Consider the following 20987-nt stretch of genomic DNA (forward strand, 5'->3'; position numbering starts at 1 on the left):
AAATTAGGCCTAGGCCTCATTATCTTTTGTAGCCTATTGGTGTCATTATGTAAAAGACCCAAAGTCCACCTTAGCAACCAATCAGATCAGCCTCACCCTGTAGAACCTTCCTGAGAAAGCTCAGAGCCTCAGATTTTCTACCGCATCATTGGTGACAGGGAGTCTCCTTAGAGCTCTGCTCTAACTTCAACTTGAGGTACTGTTTAAACAGTTTTTCTGAAAGGATTTCTTTCAGCTTTGTCATGGCTGATAAGGAAAAGAAGAGCCTTTTCAGGTCTTGTGCCACTTGTGGCAAAAAACGACTTTATGCTGAAGATCAACATAATGACTGTATATACTGTCTATACCCAGACCATAAGGTTGAGGGGTGTAGTATATGCAGGAGAATGTCAGTGAAAACCCTCCGTGATCGTGAAGGACGGCTGCTTCTGTGGCTTAGGAAGTTGGAAAGGAGGGATGAAGTGGTTTCTGGTGATGAGGAAGATGCCAGATCATCATCTTCAAAGACTTCGTTGAAGAGGGGTGGATCGTCTGTGGAGATTTCAACTGAACCCCCCTCAAAGGCTATGCGTGGGACCTCTGATAGGTCTGGCAAGCCAGGGCCTATCGAATCTCCTCACGTGAGTGTAAAGGAGAGGGAAAGGCATGCACTGCAGGTGCAAAAGGCTAAACTGGATGAGAGCTCGGCTGGGCCTTCCCACCAGGTTAAAGTAGCCAAGTCCGTCAAAAAAACGACTGTAGAGGCCTCTACAGGGGTCAAGAAGGACTCTAAAGCATCTGAGGTGATTTTTTCTCCTCAGTCGTCGACGAGGCATCCAGCGACGACGAGGACGACGACGAGAGCGTCGACGAAGACCTCGATGTCGATTCCGTCGACGAAGACTGGATCGACGACAGCGTCGACGACGATAACCACGTCGACGGTTACCACCGCGTCGACGAAGACCATCCCGTCGACGATGACTATTCCGTCGACGGTGGCAATCTCGACGGCGACGATCCCGTCGACGACGACGAGCCCGTCGACGATGACAGTTCCGTCGACGATCCCGTCGACGAGGACAGGTCCGTCGACGATCCCGTCGACGATGATGATTCCGTCGACGATGACAGTTCCGTCGACGATACCGTCGACGGTGAAGGGACTCTCGTCGACGGTCCCGTCGACGACGATTCAGAATAAGGAAACGGTGGATTTGTTTTCAACGCCGTCGACGACAGGTGCTACAGAAAACATCAGAAGGAGGAGGATAACTCCAGATATGACTTCTCCAAGGAAAGTGCCTTCATTACCTCCAGCCCTTTTGTTGGATGAAGAGGACTACTCAGAGGAGGAGAATGAGATGTATGGGGATGCATACAGTCCATCTCAATTGAATCTAAAGTACCATGATTCGGACTTAGATGAGGAGTATTATTATCAAAAGGAACAGCGACCACAAAGACAAGTGGCATACCAGGAAACCCAACCACAGCAGGGCATGGTAACGATGCCTATGAGTCTTTTGACAGACTTAAGGGCAATGCTGGAGGAATATAGGAGCAGACAAGGGTCACAACCAGTGGAAGGTCAAGCGCAGGTTCAACCGCAGGTGGTGGCAGCACAGTCAGTACGGCCTGCACAGGAGGAACATGAGAGGGAATATCCTCGGCAAGTCCAAGTGGATACCTCGGATGAGGATGAAACGGGGCAGAACCAGGATCAAGACCAGGATAGTGAATGGAACCAGTATATAGCTCCGGATCCGGCTTCACCAGTGCCAGACCCGGTCGACTCGCCTCCGGCGGATGTAGGAGGTTTCTTCAGTTTGATGGAAAGAGCCACAGCGCGCTTTAAGTTAGCAATGCCTACAACATCTACGGATTGTTTCTTGTACGATTTTAAAGAGGCATACCGTAAGGCGGTGCGCTCGATTCCCATTGTAGAGCACATATGGGAGGAAGGAAAGAAGGTGATGCAGACCCCAGCGACGGTCATTCCAACTCTTCCGCGCTTGGAGAAAAAATATAAAGCTCCTGATGACAGTCCCGCCTGCTTGATTGGACAACCTAGACCAGACTCGGTCATATCGCAGGCGGCGCAGAAGAAGTCGCGGAATCCTTCGGCCACCCTCACAAATCCACCAGACAAGGAGGGTAGGAGGTTGGACAACGCGGGGAAGCGTTTTTCGTCGATGGCTAGCTTGCTGGTCAGAGCGGCGAATGCCTTGGCGATCCTAGCAAGATACGACCGCCAGATGTGGAGTGATGTGGCACACTATGTGGATCTGCTAGCGGATGACCAGAAAGCGGAAGCACAGAAACTTCTGGAAGAAGGGCAACGTTCCTCTTCGGAGATGATTGACTGCGCGATGGACATCGCCACCATCTCTTTCCGTGCTCTGGGCAGTGCAGCGGTTCTTCGGCGACAAGGGTGGCTGCGATCGACATACTTCCGGCCAGAGGTCCAGAATAGGATTTTGGACTTGCCCTTTGATGGGGACATGTTATTTGGGAAACATGTCGATGAGACCCTACAGGGTATAAAGAAAGACACAGAGACAGCAAGGGCTCTGGGAAACCTACAATATAGGAAGACACCGTTCCGTGGAGCACGAGGAAGAGGCTTCACTTCACCAAGAGGAGGTTATCAGCAGCAGCGATATTCACAGCAGTCGCAGTCGTACAGACCTCAGTACGGCAATCAGTACTATCAGCGGCAGTCGCAATCCCAGTCTTTCTCTCGCCAGAACGCTCGTGGACGACAGGGGCGTCAGGGCAAGGACGCTGGCAAGCGTCAATAGCGGCCTCCTGACTCTGCCAACTGTTCCTCCGCTTCTGGGATCTCCAGTGGGCGGCAGGATATCACAACATCTGAGCAGCTGGGAAGATATTACATCGGATCAGTGGGTATTGAACATCATCCGAAATGGGCATACTCTAGAATTCCAGGAATTTCCACCTACAAGAGCTCCCCACGCCACTACTTCGAAACATCTAAACCTTCTACAAGAGGAAGCTCAACAAATGCTTCAGAAAGGGGCGATCCAACGTGTTCCCCTATCACAAAGGGGAGAAGGTTTCTATTCAAGATTTTTTCTGATCCGCAAAACAAAGCAAAAGTGGCGTCCTATCCTGGACTTGAGGGAGCTCAACACCTATCTCATGAAACTGCCGTTTCAGATGATTTCACTCCAGGACATATTGCGCCTCTTGAACCCAGGCGACTTCATGGCAACATTAGACCTGGAAGATGCCTATTTTCATATCCCGATCCATCCAGCTCACAGACGTTTCCTTCGCTTTACAGTAGGCAAGAGTCACTTCCAGATCATGGTGCTCCCATTTGGATTAAAGTCCGCTCCTCGGATATTCACAAAGGTGCTGGCCCCGGTAGCAGCATTTCTGAGGAGACAGTCGCTGGAAGTATTCCCGTACTTAGACGGCTGGCTGCTGAAGGCTCCAAGCTTACGAGAGGCATCAAAAGCAGTGAACACATGCCTAAACCTCTTTATTCATCTGGGTTTACAACTCAACAAGGAAAAATCAGTTCTTCAGCCGGCAGGTACGGTGAAGTTCTTGGGAGCGATACTCGATACTCAGGTGTGCAAAGCCTTCCCATCGGAAGAGAGACAGATGAAACTCATGTCGTCAGCCACTCGTTTGCAAAAGAGAAGTTGGATAACAGTCAGGATGTACAAATCTCTTCTATGGTCGATTTCATCCTGTATTCAATTGATTCCGCACTGCAGGCTGCGAATGCGCCCCTTGCAGGAGGAACTGGACCTTCAGTGGAGACAAGTGGAAGGTTCGTTCGACGACAGGGTGACGGTTACCCAGCGGATGAAACGGTCGGTTTCATGGTGGATGAAAAGATCTCACCTCACTGTGGGACTCAGTTTCAAGGCTGCACGGGCTCCTCACGTCATTACCACGGAGCTTCTCTTCAAGGTTGGGGAGCGGTCATGCAAGACCTCCAGGTCAGTGGTCACTGGACTCCGGAAGAACGTCGCTTACATATCAACGTTCTGGAGCTAAGAGCTATTCGATTGGCAATGTTGGCTTTCCTCCCAAGGATTACAGATTCGGCAATCCTGGTGCGGACGGACAACACCACCGCAATGCATTACGTCAACAAGCAGGGAGGCACAAGATCGCCACTGCTTTCACAGGAAGCCCAAATACTGTGGGAATGGGCGATATCGCAGAACATCACACTCGTGGCAGAACACCTTCCAGGAGTATGCAACACGAAGGCGGATACACTAAGCCGCCTGAGAGCAGTCTCGCACGAGTGGGAATTGGAGAGCACAGTGGTCAAGGACATCTTCTTCCGTTGGGGGACCCCAGCGATCGACCTGTTTGCAACGCCAGGGAACAAGAAATGCCGGTGTTACGCAAGCAGGGAACACCATCGAGGGTCACTGGGGAATGCCCTTTCGATGTCCTGGTCAGGCGCGTTTGTTTACGCCTTTCCGCCATTTCCCCTGATTCCTCGAGTCCTCAAGAAACTCAAGATGGACAGGTGCAGGATGATACTAATAGCGCCTGCCTGGGCTCGCCAGTTTTGGTACACGGAGTTGCTTCTTCTATCAGAGACACAGCCCATTCATCTGCAACCCAAACAGACACTTCTATCAATGTACAACGGCCAGGTTCTTCACCCGAACCCGAGCTCGCTTCAATTGACGGCTTGGCTCCTGAATACAGAGAGTTTAAGGATTTAAACATCTCAGAAGAATGCAGGACCATCTTGGCACAGGCACGAGCCCCTAGCACTAATAAGACATATAGAGCGAAATGGAAGAGGTTCCATTTGTGGTGTCAGAGGGAAAAAGTACATCCTTTCTCGTCAGCTCCGCATCAACTCTTACCATACATTCTATCGTTGGCACAAGCAGGTCTGGCTCATGCTTCTATCAAGGTCCACTTGGCAGCTATTTCCAGGTATAGAAGAACAAGATCGGGCCCCTCTCTATTGTCAGCAAGAGTAATAAAACAATTCCTGAAGGGACTGTTTAGAGTTTTTCCGCCAGTTAGGCCCCCACCTCCGGTGTGGCACTTGAATGTGGTCCTGGCTCAGCTGATGAGACCGCCATTTGAGCCAGTACATAAGGCGGACCTAAAGTTCCTATCATGGAAAGTGGCGCTTCTTTTGGCACTAACCTCTGCAAGGAGAGTAGGAGAGCTTCAGGCTTTAACTATCAAAGAACCCTTCTTGCAGTTCAAGAATGATACATTGATCCTACGGATGAACCCCAAGTTCATTCCGAAGGTACCGACAGACTTTCATCTTAACGAACCAGTGGTTTTGAAATCTTTTTTTCCTCGACCTTCAACCCAGGCTGAGAGGACACTTCATTCTCTGGACGTTCAGAGATGTTTGAAATTCTATCTACAACGCACAGCTGGATTTCGAAAAACACCCCAGCTGTTTGTGGCTTTCGGAGCCCCAAGGAAAGGATTTCCATTGTCAAAACAAGGGATTTCTAGATGGATAACAAGTGCGATCCGGTTCTGCCACCAGGCGGCAGGCAAGCCTTTGCAAGGACAGGTGAAGGCACATTCCACAAGGTCAATATCAGCATCAACAGCGCTGTTTGCTGGAGTATCCATAAAGGATATTTGCAGAGCAGCCACCTGGAGCAGTACGCACTCATTCACGAGACACTACTGCCTGGAGGCGGCTGCAAAGGAGGATTCGGCTGTAGGACAGGCAGTCCTGAGAAATCTCTTCCAATAAGAGGTGAGCTTTCCTCTCTTCCCTCCTCCTGTTTCTTCAAACATTTCGTTTCTTATGCTTTTGTTACTGCTTTATGGTTGTTATAATCTGTGATATCATTAGTTTGTAATGATTCTGTAACTGTGCACGAAATGTTTGAGGTATGCTAACTGCTATCTACTCTGATACAAGCAATGGGAATCTATGAAAGTTCCAATACTGGAGTAAGAAACAAGTTACTTACCTGTAACTTTAGTTCTCCAGTATTGGTAACTTTCATAGATTCCCATGCGCCCACCCGCCTCCCCTGGGAAAGCTCACTTTAGGGCTAGGTGATTATGTGGCAAGACAATGGCTACGAAAATCTGAGGCTCTGAGCTTTCTCAGGAAGGTTCTATAGGGTGAGGCTGATCTGATTGGTTGCTAAGGTGACTTTGGGTCTTTTTACATAATGACACCAATAGGCTACAAAAGATAATGAGGCCTAGGCCTAATTTTTTACTTTTTTACACCTATTAGGGTGTATTTACCTAGGTATATATATACATATATATTATTACCGAGGCTCCCATTCCGACGACGGGGAATGATACAAGCAATGGGAATCTATGAAAGTTACCAATACTGGAGAACTAAAGTTACAGGTAAGTAACTTGTTTCTTCTGCCTCTGGATACCAGTATGGGTCTCCCTGGACTCTCTGCACGGTGTACTTCGTTTTAGTGCACTATATGATGAGCTAGCTTCCTACAGTAATGTACTAACAATTTGATCTATATTTTGATATATAAACAATAGTGAACTTTTTAATTTTTGTTTAGATGTTTTATAAAAAAATAAATTTGACATTATCTTTGGTATTTAGCATTTAATATTTCAACTGAAACTATTCATAATCACATACAATTAGAGGTGTAACACGTTACAAATATTGCACTACATTCATCTTGTCCAGATTTCTAGACTATGTCTCTCCACCAGATATGACTGCAACAGACCGAGTCAGATCTCCAATGGGGTGAAAACATGCCCCCACCATTTCTTATACTTCAGTGACCCACCTAGCTTTCCCTTTCAGTGTGCTCTTACTGGAACAAATGTATTGGAGAACAAGAGGCCAATATTTTGTAAGTGTTGGTAACTCCCAAACAACACCTCAGTATGATCAGTAGTCATGTTGTGAAAAGAAAGGTATGTCCTTCCTGTTGAGGAAACCTACACATTTTCTCTTGCAAATTATAAACCAAGAATTGGGACAATTGTGTGCTGAACACTTTCCATAGATTATGAAAACCTCTAATAGCTCCATTCTGAACTATGTTCCTACCAGTCTCCATCCCATTTTCTGCAACTGTATCCCTTCCCTGTCTCCACATTGGATACCCACAGTGTAGTGTTGTCTGCTGGATTTCCTAAGAAATGTAATAGGAAAAGCAGCAGCAGAAGAGTACCCTACTGTCAGTCTGTTGTTGCTTATATTCACTGTCTGTCATTTTCATCGGGGGCAATTTGTGGTTTGTGTACTAATGTACACAGTTGTATCCGTGCAGCACTGGGTTGACCTGTGTATAGAGATCCGCTTTGTTGAAGGAAAATGGCTAACTGGATGCATATATCCCATACTATCCAACTAGTTGTGCACATACGTGTTTGTTGTAAACCCTTTAGCGAGAATTGGGAGTAGAGCAGTGTTGAGGCTCTGCGTCTGACATAAGGCTTCCATTCTCCATGATGACCTGGCTTTGAAGTGCCACCCTAATGAAATTGTCACACACCACAAATCTGTTGTATTACATTTAAAAAAAAAACTATATTATTGGTGATGCCAGAGCATGATGTGTTGAACACTTGGGCAACGTCATGACAAAAGGGAATCCGGATTGACTCTTAGCTTTGGGGATGACGGTTCATTTACACTAGGTAGTAGGAAGGGCTATTACGGGTTACATATACAATTGACATGTACATTGTAGTACACCATCAGTTTCCTTTGACAAGCCCCCTGTCATGCACCCTATATGCATATAAGGCGTGTGCACGAATTACACAATTAGCACCTTTGAAATTAGTGGTGTGCTTCACAAATCAAATTGATACATTTTCTTAGTTTACATGCATGTCTGTGCACATTAGCAAGGTCAACTCAACATTACACTTTGTGAGCAAAGGCAGAGCATGATCTGCACCTCATATTGTCCTGAAAGTTCACTGTCCCCCACATTGTTTATGGTGTAAATTGATTAAGATAATATTAAATAATTCATCAAACTAGTAACATATTCTTTTCAGCCAGGGCTGAAGCTAAGTGGTGCTGGGCCAAGCTTATTGTGCAGATATTAACCCAGCCTATACACAATCATATTTGCTACCCCCTTTTCACCAGGTTTGTGCGCCAAGGCCTCCTGTTCTGTGTATCATCCACACTCCTCAGCGTCCCGAAGGAACGTCTGCTGGGAGACATGACAGATGAGCTGTTGGAGGCGCAGTACTGGCTGGCAGGTAAGACCAGACTTTTCAGTGATAAATAAATTAATTAATGGCAAGTCCCCCTTTATTAGAAAGAGCTATTAGTACTCAAGAGCACATTGCATAAAGTGATGTGCATCACTCCATTTTCTCTGTTGCTGGGACCCAAGCACAGCTCTATCAATGTACCACAATCCTGACCTGCAGCAAAGCACTCTGCCAGCTGGATACTACACATATCCACTGACAAACCTAGATTGTAACACTTTTGGTACTATTACTTATAAACTGGTGTTGGGACTTTTCATGGAACAATTCAACGATCATGCACATCAGGCGTGGGAAAGGGGCAGTCAATAATGGCAACAGTTGAGATACTTTTTGATGAGAGAAGTGCAGTATTTCATACTAAATTGGAAGAGAGAGAGAGGAGTCTGAAATATGAAGGAGTTTTATTCGAGAATATAGGTACTTAAGGTTGTCTCGTTTTTGTTCCTTTCTTCTATTTCTTTAATTTCTATCTATTGATGTCATAGCTACATATGTTTATCTACTGAGATTGTTAGTATATTGGTCAGGTAGACTAGGTCCTGGTGGTTACTGCCTTGTAGATGACAAAGGTCTTTCAAGGTGAGAGTGAGGAGGTCATATTTCACTATAAGAGGCAAGAGTTGATTGCTGTATGTCCTTCAGTGGGGTCAGTATGGAGTTGGGACCTCCAGTGAGTTGCACTGTGCACTATCTCATTTAGAAAGGACAAGGACATCTAGTTCAGGAAGGTACATTTTAATCCTCATAGAAGCAAAAGCTGGTAACTATCTTAATACTGGACAGATTTACCACCCTACTTTCCCCAGACTCAAAATCACTCTTGTTTATTATAGGCAGCAACACTTCTTCCTAACCCACATCAGTCTTTCTGATGTGGGGTTTGAAGAAGTGTTGCTGTTTACAAAATACTGATGTCAGCCAGTAGGGCTCAGCTAATGTCCTTTCTATTCTCACATCTATCAGAGAGGCCTGTGTCCCAATCCAGTAATAAACATGATGTGCTTGCGTGATCAAATAGAGAAAAGGATTAGGCACTGAGATGCCCCCTTTAGTCATTAGTTGGATCAAGACATCCCACTCAATTCACAGTTGCATACCACCCCACATCAGCCTTAAAAGAACCTGCCTGAGTTGACAGAAGAACTGTAGTGGTATTCAAACACCAATATCTAATCCCCTGCGGAGGCGAGGAACTATGCACAGAGAGAATGAGTGGGGGAGTGGTGCAATAAGGTTCTAGGTAGAATATATACCTCTCTTATTTTCTCAAGCAAGGATTGGAAGGCAAACCACAGGTCAGTGCAGACATTTTTGTCATTCATTGATGATTAGTACAAAAACTCTTTCTACTGGTTGCAGAGTTCTGCATGTATCCACAAAATTTTACATCCGCAAAATATGCAACACATTGCACGATTTAGGAAGTGATGTATGAGTGACAGAAGTTCTATTCTATTGTGAGGCTAGCACTAAATTAAAATCACTCATCCCATAGCCTTGGCAGACCTGCAGAACAACCTTGGAGCATGAAATTATATAAGAATTATGGTACAACAGCAGGTGCAATATATATGTATGTGTATATGAACAATTGTTACTTACCTGTAAACAGGTGGTTCTCCAGTATTGGTGTCTTTCATAGATTCACATGCTTGAATATTCCCCGTCGTAGAAGTGGGAGAACCCACGGTACATAAAATAGCAATAATGCTGAAATATATATATATGTAATAACATAATACATAATAAAACAGATATAATATACACTGAAAAAACCTCAACAATGGTTCCTACATAGGAATGCATTAGAGGGAGAAAACTCATTTGCAACATATCAGTGTCATTATGTTAGTCCAAACTGCAGCCAATCAGGCTCAAGCACCCTCTAGAAACTTCTCCTCAGAAGCTCAAGCCCTCAGATTTTCGTAGCACAAGTAATAAGAGCGTATGAGGAGAAAAGAGCCTCTGAGGGGAGGAGGGAGGGTCGCATGTGAATCTATGAAAGACACCAATACTGGAGAACCACCTGTTTACAGGTAAGTAACAATTGTTCTTCTCCAGTATTAGGGGTGTCTTTCATAGATTCACATGCTTGAATTGAATAGATAGCAGTAACCTCCTAGAAGCTGAGATTGCAAGAATTCTTAAAACTTGAAAACAATAACATATGGCTTAAAAGCATATAGCAATCTCAAAAGGAAAAGGAGGAGGGAACAGAGGCTCACCTTATTTAAAAAGATGATGAAGCACTGCTTGCCCCACTGCGGTATCCGCTTCGTTGATAGCTTCCAAACAGTAATATCTGGTAAAGGTGTGCCTGCTGGACCATGTCGCTGCCCGACAAATCTGGTGTAGAGGCACCCCAGCAAACAAAGCGGTGGATGATGCAATCGCTCTTGTTGAATGTGCCTTCACTGGACGTTGTAAAGGCTTGCCAGCTTGCTGGTGACAAAAGGATATGGCTGTTGAGAGCCATCTTGCAACTGTCTGTTTTGTCACTGAATGCCCCTTCCGCATCTGTCCATATGCTACAAACAGTTGATCGGATTTACGGAAAGGGGTGGTCCTTGAAATGTAGAATTTCAGACAACGCTTGATGTCTAAAGAATGTAGTCGTTGTTCTGCCGGAGATTTTGGATCCGGGAAAAAAGTTTTTAAGAAGACAGGTTTGTTCAAATGGAAGTCAGTAGGTACTTTCGGCAAAAAAGAAGGATTGGTACGAAGTGGCACTCCATCGGGCTTAAACTGTAAATACGGAGGCTTGATCGTGAAAGCGTGAAGGTCACTTACACGATGAGACGATGTTAAAGCCAAAAGTAAAGCAACCTTCCAGGTAAGATACTTGATGTGTGCTCTGTGGATCGGTTCAAATGGAGGCTTCATAAGCTGTGACAATACCACGTTGAGGTGCCATGCCGGAGGAGGGCGCCTTAACGGAGGAAACTTCCTGAAAAGTCCTTTAAAGAACTGACGGATGATTCTGGATGAACAGAGAGACGTTGAGCCATCATGCCGGTAGCGTGAGATAGCCGCCAGAAAAACTCTCAAGGTGGCATGAGAGAGACCAGACTGAGCGAGGCTCAGAAAGAAAGGCAAAAGCTGCTCCGGAGTTGAGTCAATTGGGTGGATATTGGACGCAGCGCACCAATGACAGAAACGCTTCCACTTTAGCTTATATGTCTTGATGGTTGATGGAGCTCTAGCAGACGCTAGAATGTCTCTGCATTCTTGGGGCATATTTAAGGTGGCAAATTCAACGTACTCAGGTTCCATGCTGATAATTGAAGCGTGGATGGGTCTGGATGGCAAATTTGACCGTCGTCCATCGTCAGGAGGTCTGGACGTGGATGCAGATGAATGGGTGTGCATTGTGACAGCAGAAGCAGCTCCGAAAACCAAGCCTTTCTGGGCCAACACGGGGCGATCAGTATTAATTGGTATTGGTATTCGGTATTTGTAAAGCGCGACTATCGCTCCAGAAGGAGCATCCTGGCGCTAACTGGAAGGTATGCATGAGGTTGAAGTTAGGCAGGATTAGATGGCATCCAGCACATACTCGTCTGATAGACTGAAGTATTAAGCGGCAGGGTTGCCTGCACATCTTCCACAACGTCCTCGGCCCCCAACGGGATTGGTGGAAATGCATAAGCAAACAGTCCGCTCCAATCTATGAGTAGGGCATTTCCGCTGGACTCTGGATGAGGATGCCAACTTGCGAAAGATTGGCACTTCCGATTCACTGGGGTTGCAAAAAGGTCTATCCTGGGACGACCCCAACGGCAGAACACTAGGTCTAGAGTCGGTTGATGTAACTCCCACTCGTGAGTGGATGACGCGGACCTGCTCAGGGAATCTGCAAGGATGTTGGATACCCCCGGCAGATGGACTGCCGTCAAAGAAATTTGGTGACGAAGTGCCCAATCCCAAATCCTTTGAGCTAGACGAGACAGTGGCTGAGATCTTGTGCCGCCCTGTTTGTTCATGTAGTGCATGCTGGTGGTATTGTCTGTTTGAACCAGCACCGACTCCCCCTGCACTACGGGCAAGAATGATTTGAGCGCTAGGAAGATTGCCATCAACTCCAGCCAATTGATATGCCAGGTTCGTTGTGTCGCCGTCCATTTGCCCTTGATGGAAAGGTCCAGGAGATGAGCGCCCCAGCCCTCCATGGACGCGTCCGTAGTCAACGTCAGATCCGGAGACTGGGCTAGGAAAGAAATCCCTTCGTCTAGATTGGCTGGTTGTTCCCACCAGAACAAACTGGTCTTCATGCAGGGTGTGGCCGTCACCTGATCGTTGAACGACCCTGACACTTGACGCCATTGCAGGTCCAATTCCTCCTGTATAGGATGGGTACGTAACCTGCAATTTGGGATCAGTGCGATACAAGATGATGCCATCCCCAGAAACGACTTTAACATTCGCACAGAAACCGACTACTTTGACCTGATGATTGAGACCAGACAAATTATCTTCTGATGTCGTTCGAGGGAGATGAAGGCTTTTGATAGGTTTGTGTCTAGGATTGCTCCGAGGAAGTTTCTTCTTCGCAGCGGTGTGAAGTGTGACTTCTCCACATTGAAGGTTAACCCTAGAGCCTTGAACATTTGTTGGCATAGACGTGTGTCGTGAGCCAGCTGTTGCGAAGATTGGGATTTTAGAAGACAATCGTCCAGATAAGGAACGATCTGAACTCCCTGAAGACGCAGATGAGCCATGACCGGAGCCAGAACTTTTGTGAAGACACGAGGTGCTGATCGTAGGCCAAAAGGCAGGACTCTGAACTGATAGTAAACGTGACCCACCTTGAACCTCAAGTATTGCCGATGTCAATGGATAATTGGCACATGAAAATAGGCGTCTGGCAGGTCTATTGTTGTTAAGAAATCTCCGCTGCAGAGAAGTCGTAAGACTTCCGATAACGTCAGCATGCAGAAAGATTGTTGTTTGAGGAACAGATTGAGAGCTGTCAAGTCCATAATGGGTCGCCACCCCCCCCGTCTTTTTGAGAATGAGGAAAAACCTTAAGTAGAAACCTTTCCCTCGCTGAGATAAAGGGACCACTTCGACTGCACCCTTTTCTATTAGAAGAAGAACCTGATGTTGTAGTTCCTCTAGATGGGGAGGTGGCGGGCCTGAAGGTGGAGAATGTGGAGGAAGGTCTGTGAACTCCAAGGCATGACCCTTGCGCACAATGTCTAAAACCCATTGGTCTGATGTTATCAAAGACCACTGGGAGTAAAACTGCGAGATTCGCCCTCCAACTCTCTGCTGAACTTGAAAGTCATTGACGTTTGTTGTTGGAGCCTCTATAGTTAGACTTTCCTCTATAGGGCTTGGACTGCTGCTGACGAGAAGATTGTTGGTTGAAGTAACGCTGGTTCCATTGATTGTACTGGCGGTACTGGGACTGGCCTCCTCGGGGAAAACCGGACGAGGTGCCTCGTCCACACGCTCCACGAAAAGGCTGCTTCTTGAACTGCAAGAAACCAAGCGACTTTGCCGTGTCGGTATCTTTCTTTATCGATTCCAACGCCTCATCGATGTGAGAGCCGAACAGCGACTCTCCGTCATACGGTATGTCAAGTATCTCTTGTCGGAACGATGTGGATTTCAGCCAACCCTGGCGCCGGAGCGCCGCAGCACTGGCAAGGATACAGAAAGCAGTACCCGCAACGTCCACAGCACAGTCAATTATTTCTTCTGAAGCCCATTTCCCATCTTGAAGGATCTGGTGCGCTTCCGCTCTGGATGTTTCCGGAATTAACGCAACCAGCGCAGAAAGGTCTGACCACATTTGTCGGTCGAAACGACCTAAAATGGCCAAAGCATTAGCGGCACGGGCTGAAGTAGATGCCATGGATGACATTTTTTTCCCAATTGCATCCAAACGTCGACCCTCTCTATCAGGAGGGGAAGTGATAGGAGCTGCCTGAGTCACCACGGAATCTGGCTTAGGATGCGAGAGCAAACAAGCAGGCGAGCCAGTCGGGGCTTTATATTTCTTTTCCAATCGAGGTATTTGAGCAGGCAAGGAGTTAGGAGCCTGCATGATTTTCATTCCCTCCTTCCACACAAACTCAATAATTGGTATGGTGTGGACCTGCTTATAAGGCTGGTTTTTAAAGTCATAGAGAAAGCAGTCTTCCTCTCGCTGCACTCTAGGCAATTTGAAGCGGTCTGCCGCCTTATCCATTAATTTATGGAAGCTAGCGATGTCAACCGGAGGTGAATCACTGGAATCGCCCTGTTGTGGAGAGGGCGTCTGTATTCGATAGTCATCAAATTCTGCCATATCCGGGTCCTGTCCATCATCTGTATCCTGAGGAACTTCTCCTTCCTCTCTTTCCGGCTCTGACTCATCATCCACATCTCGTTGAGAATTAGTGGGGATAGCTGGACGTGGCTCTTCTGATGGAGCAGCCTGCCTCGGAGGAGTTTGCTGAGGTTGAAAAGGCCCTGTGGTCTCAGAGGTAGCGTGTCCCGGGGTACCCTGGGGCGTAGGAGGAAATCTCCTATTGTAATCATCCAACATATGTTGGAGGTTGGAAAATAGCGATACCGGAAAAGTCGCCATAGGAACCTGCACATATTGTTCCTCCTGTTGGTATTCAACCTCTTCCTCGTCCTCTTCAGAACTAGTGTCCTGACACTTGATAATCAAATCCGATGGACTTTGAGCATCACCAAAACCATTGTCGTCTGCAACGGATTCCGTTTCATGGTCTGTTACCAACAATGGCGAAGGTGGCTGAAGAGTAGGAGTTGGCAATTGGAGAGCAGAGTCCTGAATATTGCTGACAGAAGACTCCATAACGACTGTAGGAGTTGAAGTGTCCAAAGGCACTAAGGGCATATTGGCGAAGGACAGTGATTCTGAAGTGGATGCTGCGTCCTCTTGCTGTGTACCTGAAGGTAAAGCTGTCGTCGACGCAGCCGTCGACGTAGATGTTAGAACTGGAGCAGCCGTCGACAACGATGATTTAGAGACAGTCGTCGGAGACGGTGACGTTTTGGATGTATTCGTCGACGACGAATGCTTTGACACAGCCGTCGACGGAGTTTTCGTCGACGGAAACGTCGTCGTCGAATCCTTGGATGGTATCTTCGCCGTCGACGAAGCCTTCCTCGACGGGATTATAGTCGTCGACGAGCTGGTCGACGGGATCTTCGCCGTCGACAAGGTCTTTGTCGTCGACGGGGTCTTCGCCGTCGACTGGGTCTTCGACGTCGACGGTATCTTTGTCGTCGACGGGATCTTCGACGGGACATGCATCGTCGACGATGACTTCTTCGTCGACGGAAGTTTCTTCGTCGACGATATAATAGGAATCGTTGACGAGACTGAAGAGGTAGAGGCTTTCGTAGTCGTGAAAGCCGTCGACGAAAACCTTGTCGACGACGACGAAGCCGACGTCGTCGTCACACTAGTCGTCGACGAAGCCACAGCAGCCAATCTCGTCGATGGACTGGTCGTCGACGAGCCCGTCGACGACCGCGCTGTCATAAGTGTAACAACACTTATAGAGGCTGCAAAAGACGCCTGAGAGCCAGGTCTCGTGGGCGTAGACACAGAAGTCATAGTAGCAGTAGGTTTTACTGGAGCTACAGTTAAGGCCAGCTTTTTCTTCTTCAGACAAGGAGATGGTAACTCCTGAACACTGCCACGCTTGGAAGCAGCAGTTGAAGGACCTGACTGGAAACTTTCTGCGTCTGACAAAACTGCGTCTTTGTCCTGAAGGCGCTTCAACCATAAAAGAAGACGACCCTCCCTGTCTCTGAGGGTCTTAGCAGGAACATTTCTACAGAACTTGCAGTCAGCCACCTTGTGTTCTGGATATAATCAGTATATACACTTTTGGTGGGGGTCCTTCTCAAACAAACGCAGTTTCCCACAGGAAGAGCAAGGCCTAAACAAAGACTTCTTACTTGACATCTTGAGAAAACACTGAAGTAGAAGAGTAGAATGAAGAAAACTGAGCAGAGCTCAGGGAGACTCCCTTCACACGACGTGCGGTAGAAAATCTGAGGGCTTGAGCTTCTGAGGAGAAGGTTCTAGAGGGTGCTTGAGCCTGATTGGCTGCAGTTTGGACTAACATAATGACACTGATATGTTGCAAATGAGTTTTCTCTCTCTCTAATGCATTCCTATGTAGGAACCATTGTTGAGGTTTTTTCAGTGTATATTATATCTGTTTTATTATGTATTATGTTATTACATATATATATATTTTAGCATTATTGCTATTTTATGTACCGTGGGACTCCCACTTCGACGACGGCGAATATTCAAGCATGTGAATCTATGAAAGACACCCCTAATACTGAGAAATATATATACCTGGAAGGCCCTAGGCAGGGGTTTCAAGAAATGCTCGCAATGCAAAGCATGTAGACATGGGATTAACAAGACCAAATATACTGTCCCATTCTCAGAAACCCCAAGAGAGATCACAAAACGCCTCAACTGCAAAACAGATTATGCAGTCTATGTGCTAGAGTGCAAGTGTGGGCTCCGATATGTGGGCAGTACCCGACTACCGGTCCACCAACGTGTGCTACAGCACATTAGAGCTATAAAAAATAAAGATCAGGCCTATCCAGTGGCTAGGCATTTTGAGCAAGAGCATGGTTCCAATCCAGTTCATCTGTCATATTTCGCAATAGACACAGTCTGGCCCATGAAGAGAGGGGGTAATCGAGATACGAAGCTTCGTTTACTCGAAACCAGGTACATCCTGGAACTAAACAGTAAACAACCACATGGGTTGAACGCAACTGAAGATTTGTATACTTGCTTGTAATACACCTATGTGTTTACAGATCTCTTATTATATGCTTTGGACTAGATGGGTGAGATTTTGGTAAAAAGAATATAAAGTCACAGGGTTAAACTATAACCTGGACTGATACAGATCTCATCAATCCAAAAACATATTCCCATAGTGGTGAAGAACGTGGTATTACTGTTAGTGGACAGCAGGGATTAGCTATGTGTTATGCATACATTTGTTTTGTCTGTGGTATTATAGTAAAAGAGAATATGTGTTTCAGTATTATATGCTGCCCTTTCCTCCTATGTGTATTCAGAGAGCGTCACTGATTTAATGAGGGCAACCCTGGATGGCTATCTAGGGGATGTATTAATGATTCCATCTTTGAGATTTTGATTGTTTTTAATAAGCACTTGCACTAGCACTTTAAGAAATATTGGAAAAAAGAAAAAAAGAATTTATGCACTCACTATATTATGTGCCGAGAATATGACAACAGCTAGAATATAAGCATTTTTTTCATGAGGTCTTTGCCCACTTGGGCTTCAACCAATACATTTGATGTGGTGCATATCGCATTGGAGATATAGCAGGGAAACCTGCAACTAAATGAATTAGGTGGAGGGTTGGATATATTCCCACTTAATACCATCACTGTATTCATACAGCTATAATGAAAAACAAAGTGAAAATTGTGTTTTTTTTAAAAATATTTAAATACATATTTATTTATATATTTTATGCATTGGTCGGTTGCACAAATGTAATTTATATTGCAATGGTACACACTGTTTTAACGCTTGTGAAATATAGTATTTTTTCCATGTTGTTTACCAAATGTGAAAAAAATGGCGCGCGCACTGGCACTTTAAATCTCGGCATTTGCTCTCAGCAACTCGCCATGTGATCAAGCTTTATAAGAGGCGAAACGCGTAATGGCGGCGGCAGGCTTGCTGGAGAATAAACACCTCAATTTAGCACAAAATCTGGGTCTGTTCCTTCGTCATTTGAACCTAAGAGCTGGGGCGGCTGCTTCAGCTAGTGTGACGAATTTACGTACATATATATTTATATATATATATCACGTTCACACTGCTGCTGGAACGACCCTCAACCAGACAACGCTGATGCCGTCGGTAGCAGCAGCCGCTACCTTAATGCTGTAAGTACTGGATCCCACCAAATAGAAGGAAGCAGAGACGGCACACCAGGAAACCTTGCACAAAACCCTTTATTGTGCACTCGTTAACCCAAGACGACGCGTTTCGGCGTAAGCCTTTTTCAAGTAACCGCCATTTTGTTTTTTGCCATACTTATAGTCCCACAACTATTTTGGTACACAGTAGACATAAAGAAAATACTTCATGGTAAACCATTAACAATGAAAAGAAAAATTCAACAAATTATGTTTCATTATGTCAACAATTCAGCATTCATTGTATGCATGTTAGTGAATGCGTCTAGTGTGGAAAGTAGGCGATTTCAGACTACCCCACTGCCAAAATTACTGGTGGTCCTAATAATGGTTGACAATGCGCCCTGCCGGGAACGTTAGCAAAATAATGTATTAAGTAACGGAAACCCGCATGTATCGGTGTCGAGGTAAATATTCCTCGTGAAGTGGTGCTTACATCGGCTTAAAACCGCTAGGTATCATGGGGAATGTAGTCTGATACCGCGGATCGGGACCATAGTCCCGTGATAATATATGGGAGCTCCCTGATTTGGATGCGTGGTTAATCCCATCGGATTGGGCTATGTCAATAGAGGAGAGCTCCCCTCGTAAATAGACCATCATATGAAATTTGCCAGGGGGTGGTGGGCGCATTGTCAACCATTATTACGACCACCAGTAATTTTGGCAGTGGGGTAGTCTGAAATCGCCTACTTTCCACACTAGACGCATTCACTAACATGCATACAATGAATGCTGAATTGTTGACATAATGAAACATAATTTGTTGAATTTTTCTTTTCATTGTTAATGGTTTACCATGAAGTATTTTCTTTATGTCTACTGTGTACCAAAATAGTTGTGGGACTATAAGTATGGCAAAAAACAAAATGGCGGTTACTTGAAAAAGGCTTACGCCGAAACGCGTCGTCTTGGGTTAACGAGTGCACAATAAAGGGTTTTGTGCAAGGTTTCCTGGTGTGCCGTCTCTGCTTCCTTCTATTTGGTGGGATCCAGTACTTACAGCATTATATATATATATATATATATATATATATATATATATATATATATATATATATATATATATATATATATAGTTGTAAACTTACTATTAAATCAGAGTTTGTGAATAGTAAAAAATAGTGAACTTACAACAGTGAATCACACCCTGTGTCTCCCTGATGTCACGTGAACATACAGCCAAACGGTTTGAGTCTGGCCCAAAATCTACAGAAAAAAGTCTTGTTCTTGTGGATGCAAGCATATGAATCAAAAAGCTGTTATCAACTGCAAGTGAACCCGGTAAGGAGAGTATACATAGAGAATTGGTTCTTTTCTCAGTGCAGTTGAATGTTGCTACTCTTACTTACTGGTTTTCGGTCTCCACCTTGGATACCCACAGTGTAGTGTTGTCTGCTGGATTTACCCCTGCCCAAAATTCTGATCTGGTGTTTTCTTTTTTTGTTTATATATTCTTTTCTTGGTTATGAAATAGACATCATTTATGCATTAGATATATCAAATGTATAGACATATATTTTGGTACAGTGAGTTAGCAGATAATGAGCATCTAAGGTGCCATGCGTAAGTCCAGTGAATGAGATGGCTTATACGCCATTTAGGTTGCCTTGATCTGTTTTGGGATGGGTGGGAGAGATAGAACAACGTGGAGATAGGAAGGTTGTGTATTTGGTGCTAGTGTTGTTCGTCCATTTACCTTGTGGTAAGTAAGGATTGGTGGGGATGGAGAGGCTACTTTAGTAGCTGGGAAACCTAGAAACTTGTCAGATGTAGGCAAGGTGTTTTGACCTATGGCTCTTGGGATATAAAATAAGGTTCCCAAAATGTCTTTGAATTTTTGTGGTTTGTAGTTCAATTTGTAGACCACACACTCATTGGATGATATATCTTCCATGGTCATCCATTCTTCCAACGTCGGGCTGTGATAATTTCCAGTGTTGTAGTATACATCATTCTGATAGATACATCTGCCGTGTGGATTCCTCACCTTGTGAATATCCCCCTTGCGTCAGCAACGTTCGGAAATTTTCTTCGTAGCACGCCGACGTGGACGACGTCACCGGAGCACGGCATCGCGCGTGACTCCGTCTGACGTCACCGACCCCATATCAGGCCCACGCCGGCGTGATGACGTCAGTTCCCTTTTTTCCGCGTCTCCGACGCTAACGGTTTTCGGGATCTTCAGCGATACCTAGTATCTTTCTGTTTGATAATTGTCACTGTTTCTCTCTTACGACCTTGTTCTTCTCCGGAGATGTCGTCGAGGAAAACAGGCTTTAAGCCATGTAGGTCTTGTGCCCGCATGATGTCTATCACTGACCCACATAAGGATTGTTTGTGGTGTCTTGGTTCGAGTCACGATGTGAAGAACTGCGATTCCTGTTTTAAGATGAATCCAAAGGCGCTTCGGGAGCGTGAAGCAAAGTTGCTTTTGGCGAAGGTGAAAAAAGACTCTGGGCGACTTTCGAGATCTACGTCACGGAGATCGAAGTCGAAGCAAAGGTCTCGGTCGAGGTCGGGATCGGCGTCGAGGTCCAGAGCGGGCTCGAGGTCTGGAGAGGACTCAAGGTCTAAAGCGAAGTCAAAGTCCAGAGATAGATCTAGGTCTAGATCTAAGTCGGCTTCCGGACATGCTTCGAGCTCTTCGAGGAGAAAGCATAAGAGGAGGAAGCACAGTTCGAGACATCATTCGGGGAAGGATTCCTCTGACTCAAAGAGAAGGTCTCACAAACATCGTAAGGACTTTGTCTCTCCTTCACCTGCTTTGTCAAGAGAAGGTTCTCTGGCGCCGGAGCCGG

General features: G+C 45.8%; 1 protein-coding gene across 1 annotated transcript in view; it reads left to right on the plus strand.

The window, feature by feature from the left end:
• Positions 1 to 20987, plus strand: part of TELO2 (telomere maintenance 2) — a 603857-nt gene that overhangs the window by 561977 nt on the left and 20893 nt on the right. The window contains exon 20 of the mRNA XM_086941299.1: positions 8084 to 8199. Within this exon, the coding sequence (XP_086797425.1) occupies positions 8084 to 8199 (116 nt within the window). The remainder of the gene's footprint in view (positions 1 to 8083; positions 8200 to 20987) is intronic.

This window comes from Lissotriton vulgaris, chromosome 10 (genome assembly GCF_964263255.1).
Source record: "Lissotriton vulgaris chromosome 10, aLisVul1.2, whole genome shotgun sequence".
NCBI classification, from domain to species: Eukaryota; Metazoa; Chordata; class Amphibia; order Caudata; family Salamandridae; genus Lissotriton; species Lissotriton vulgaris.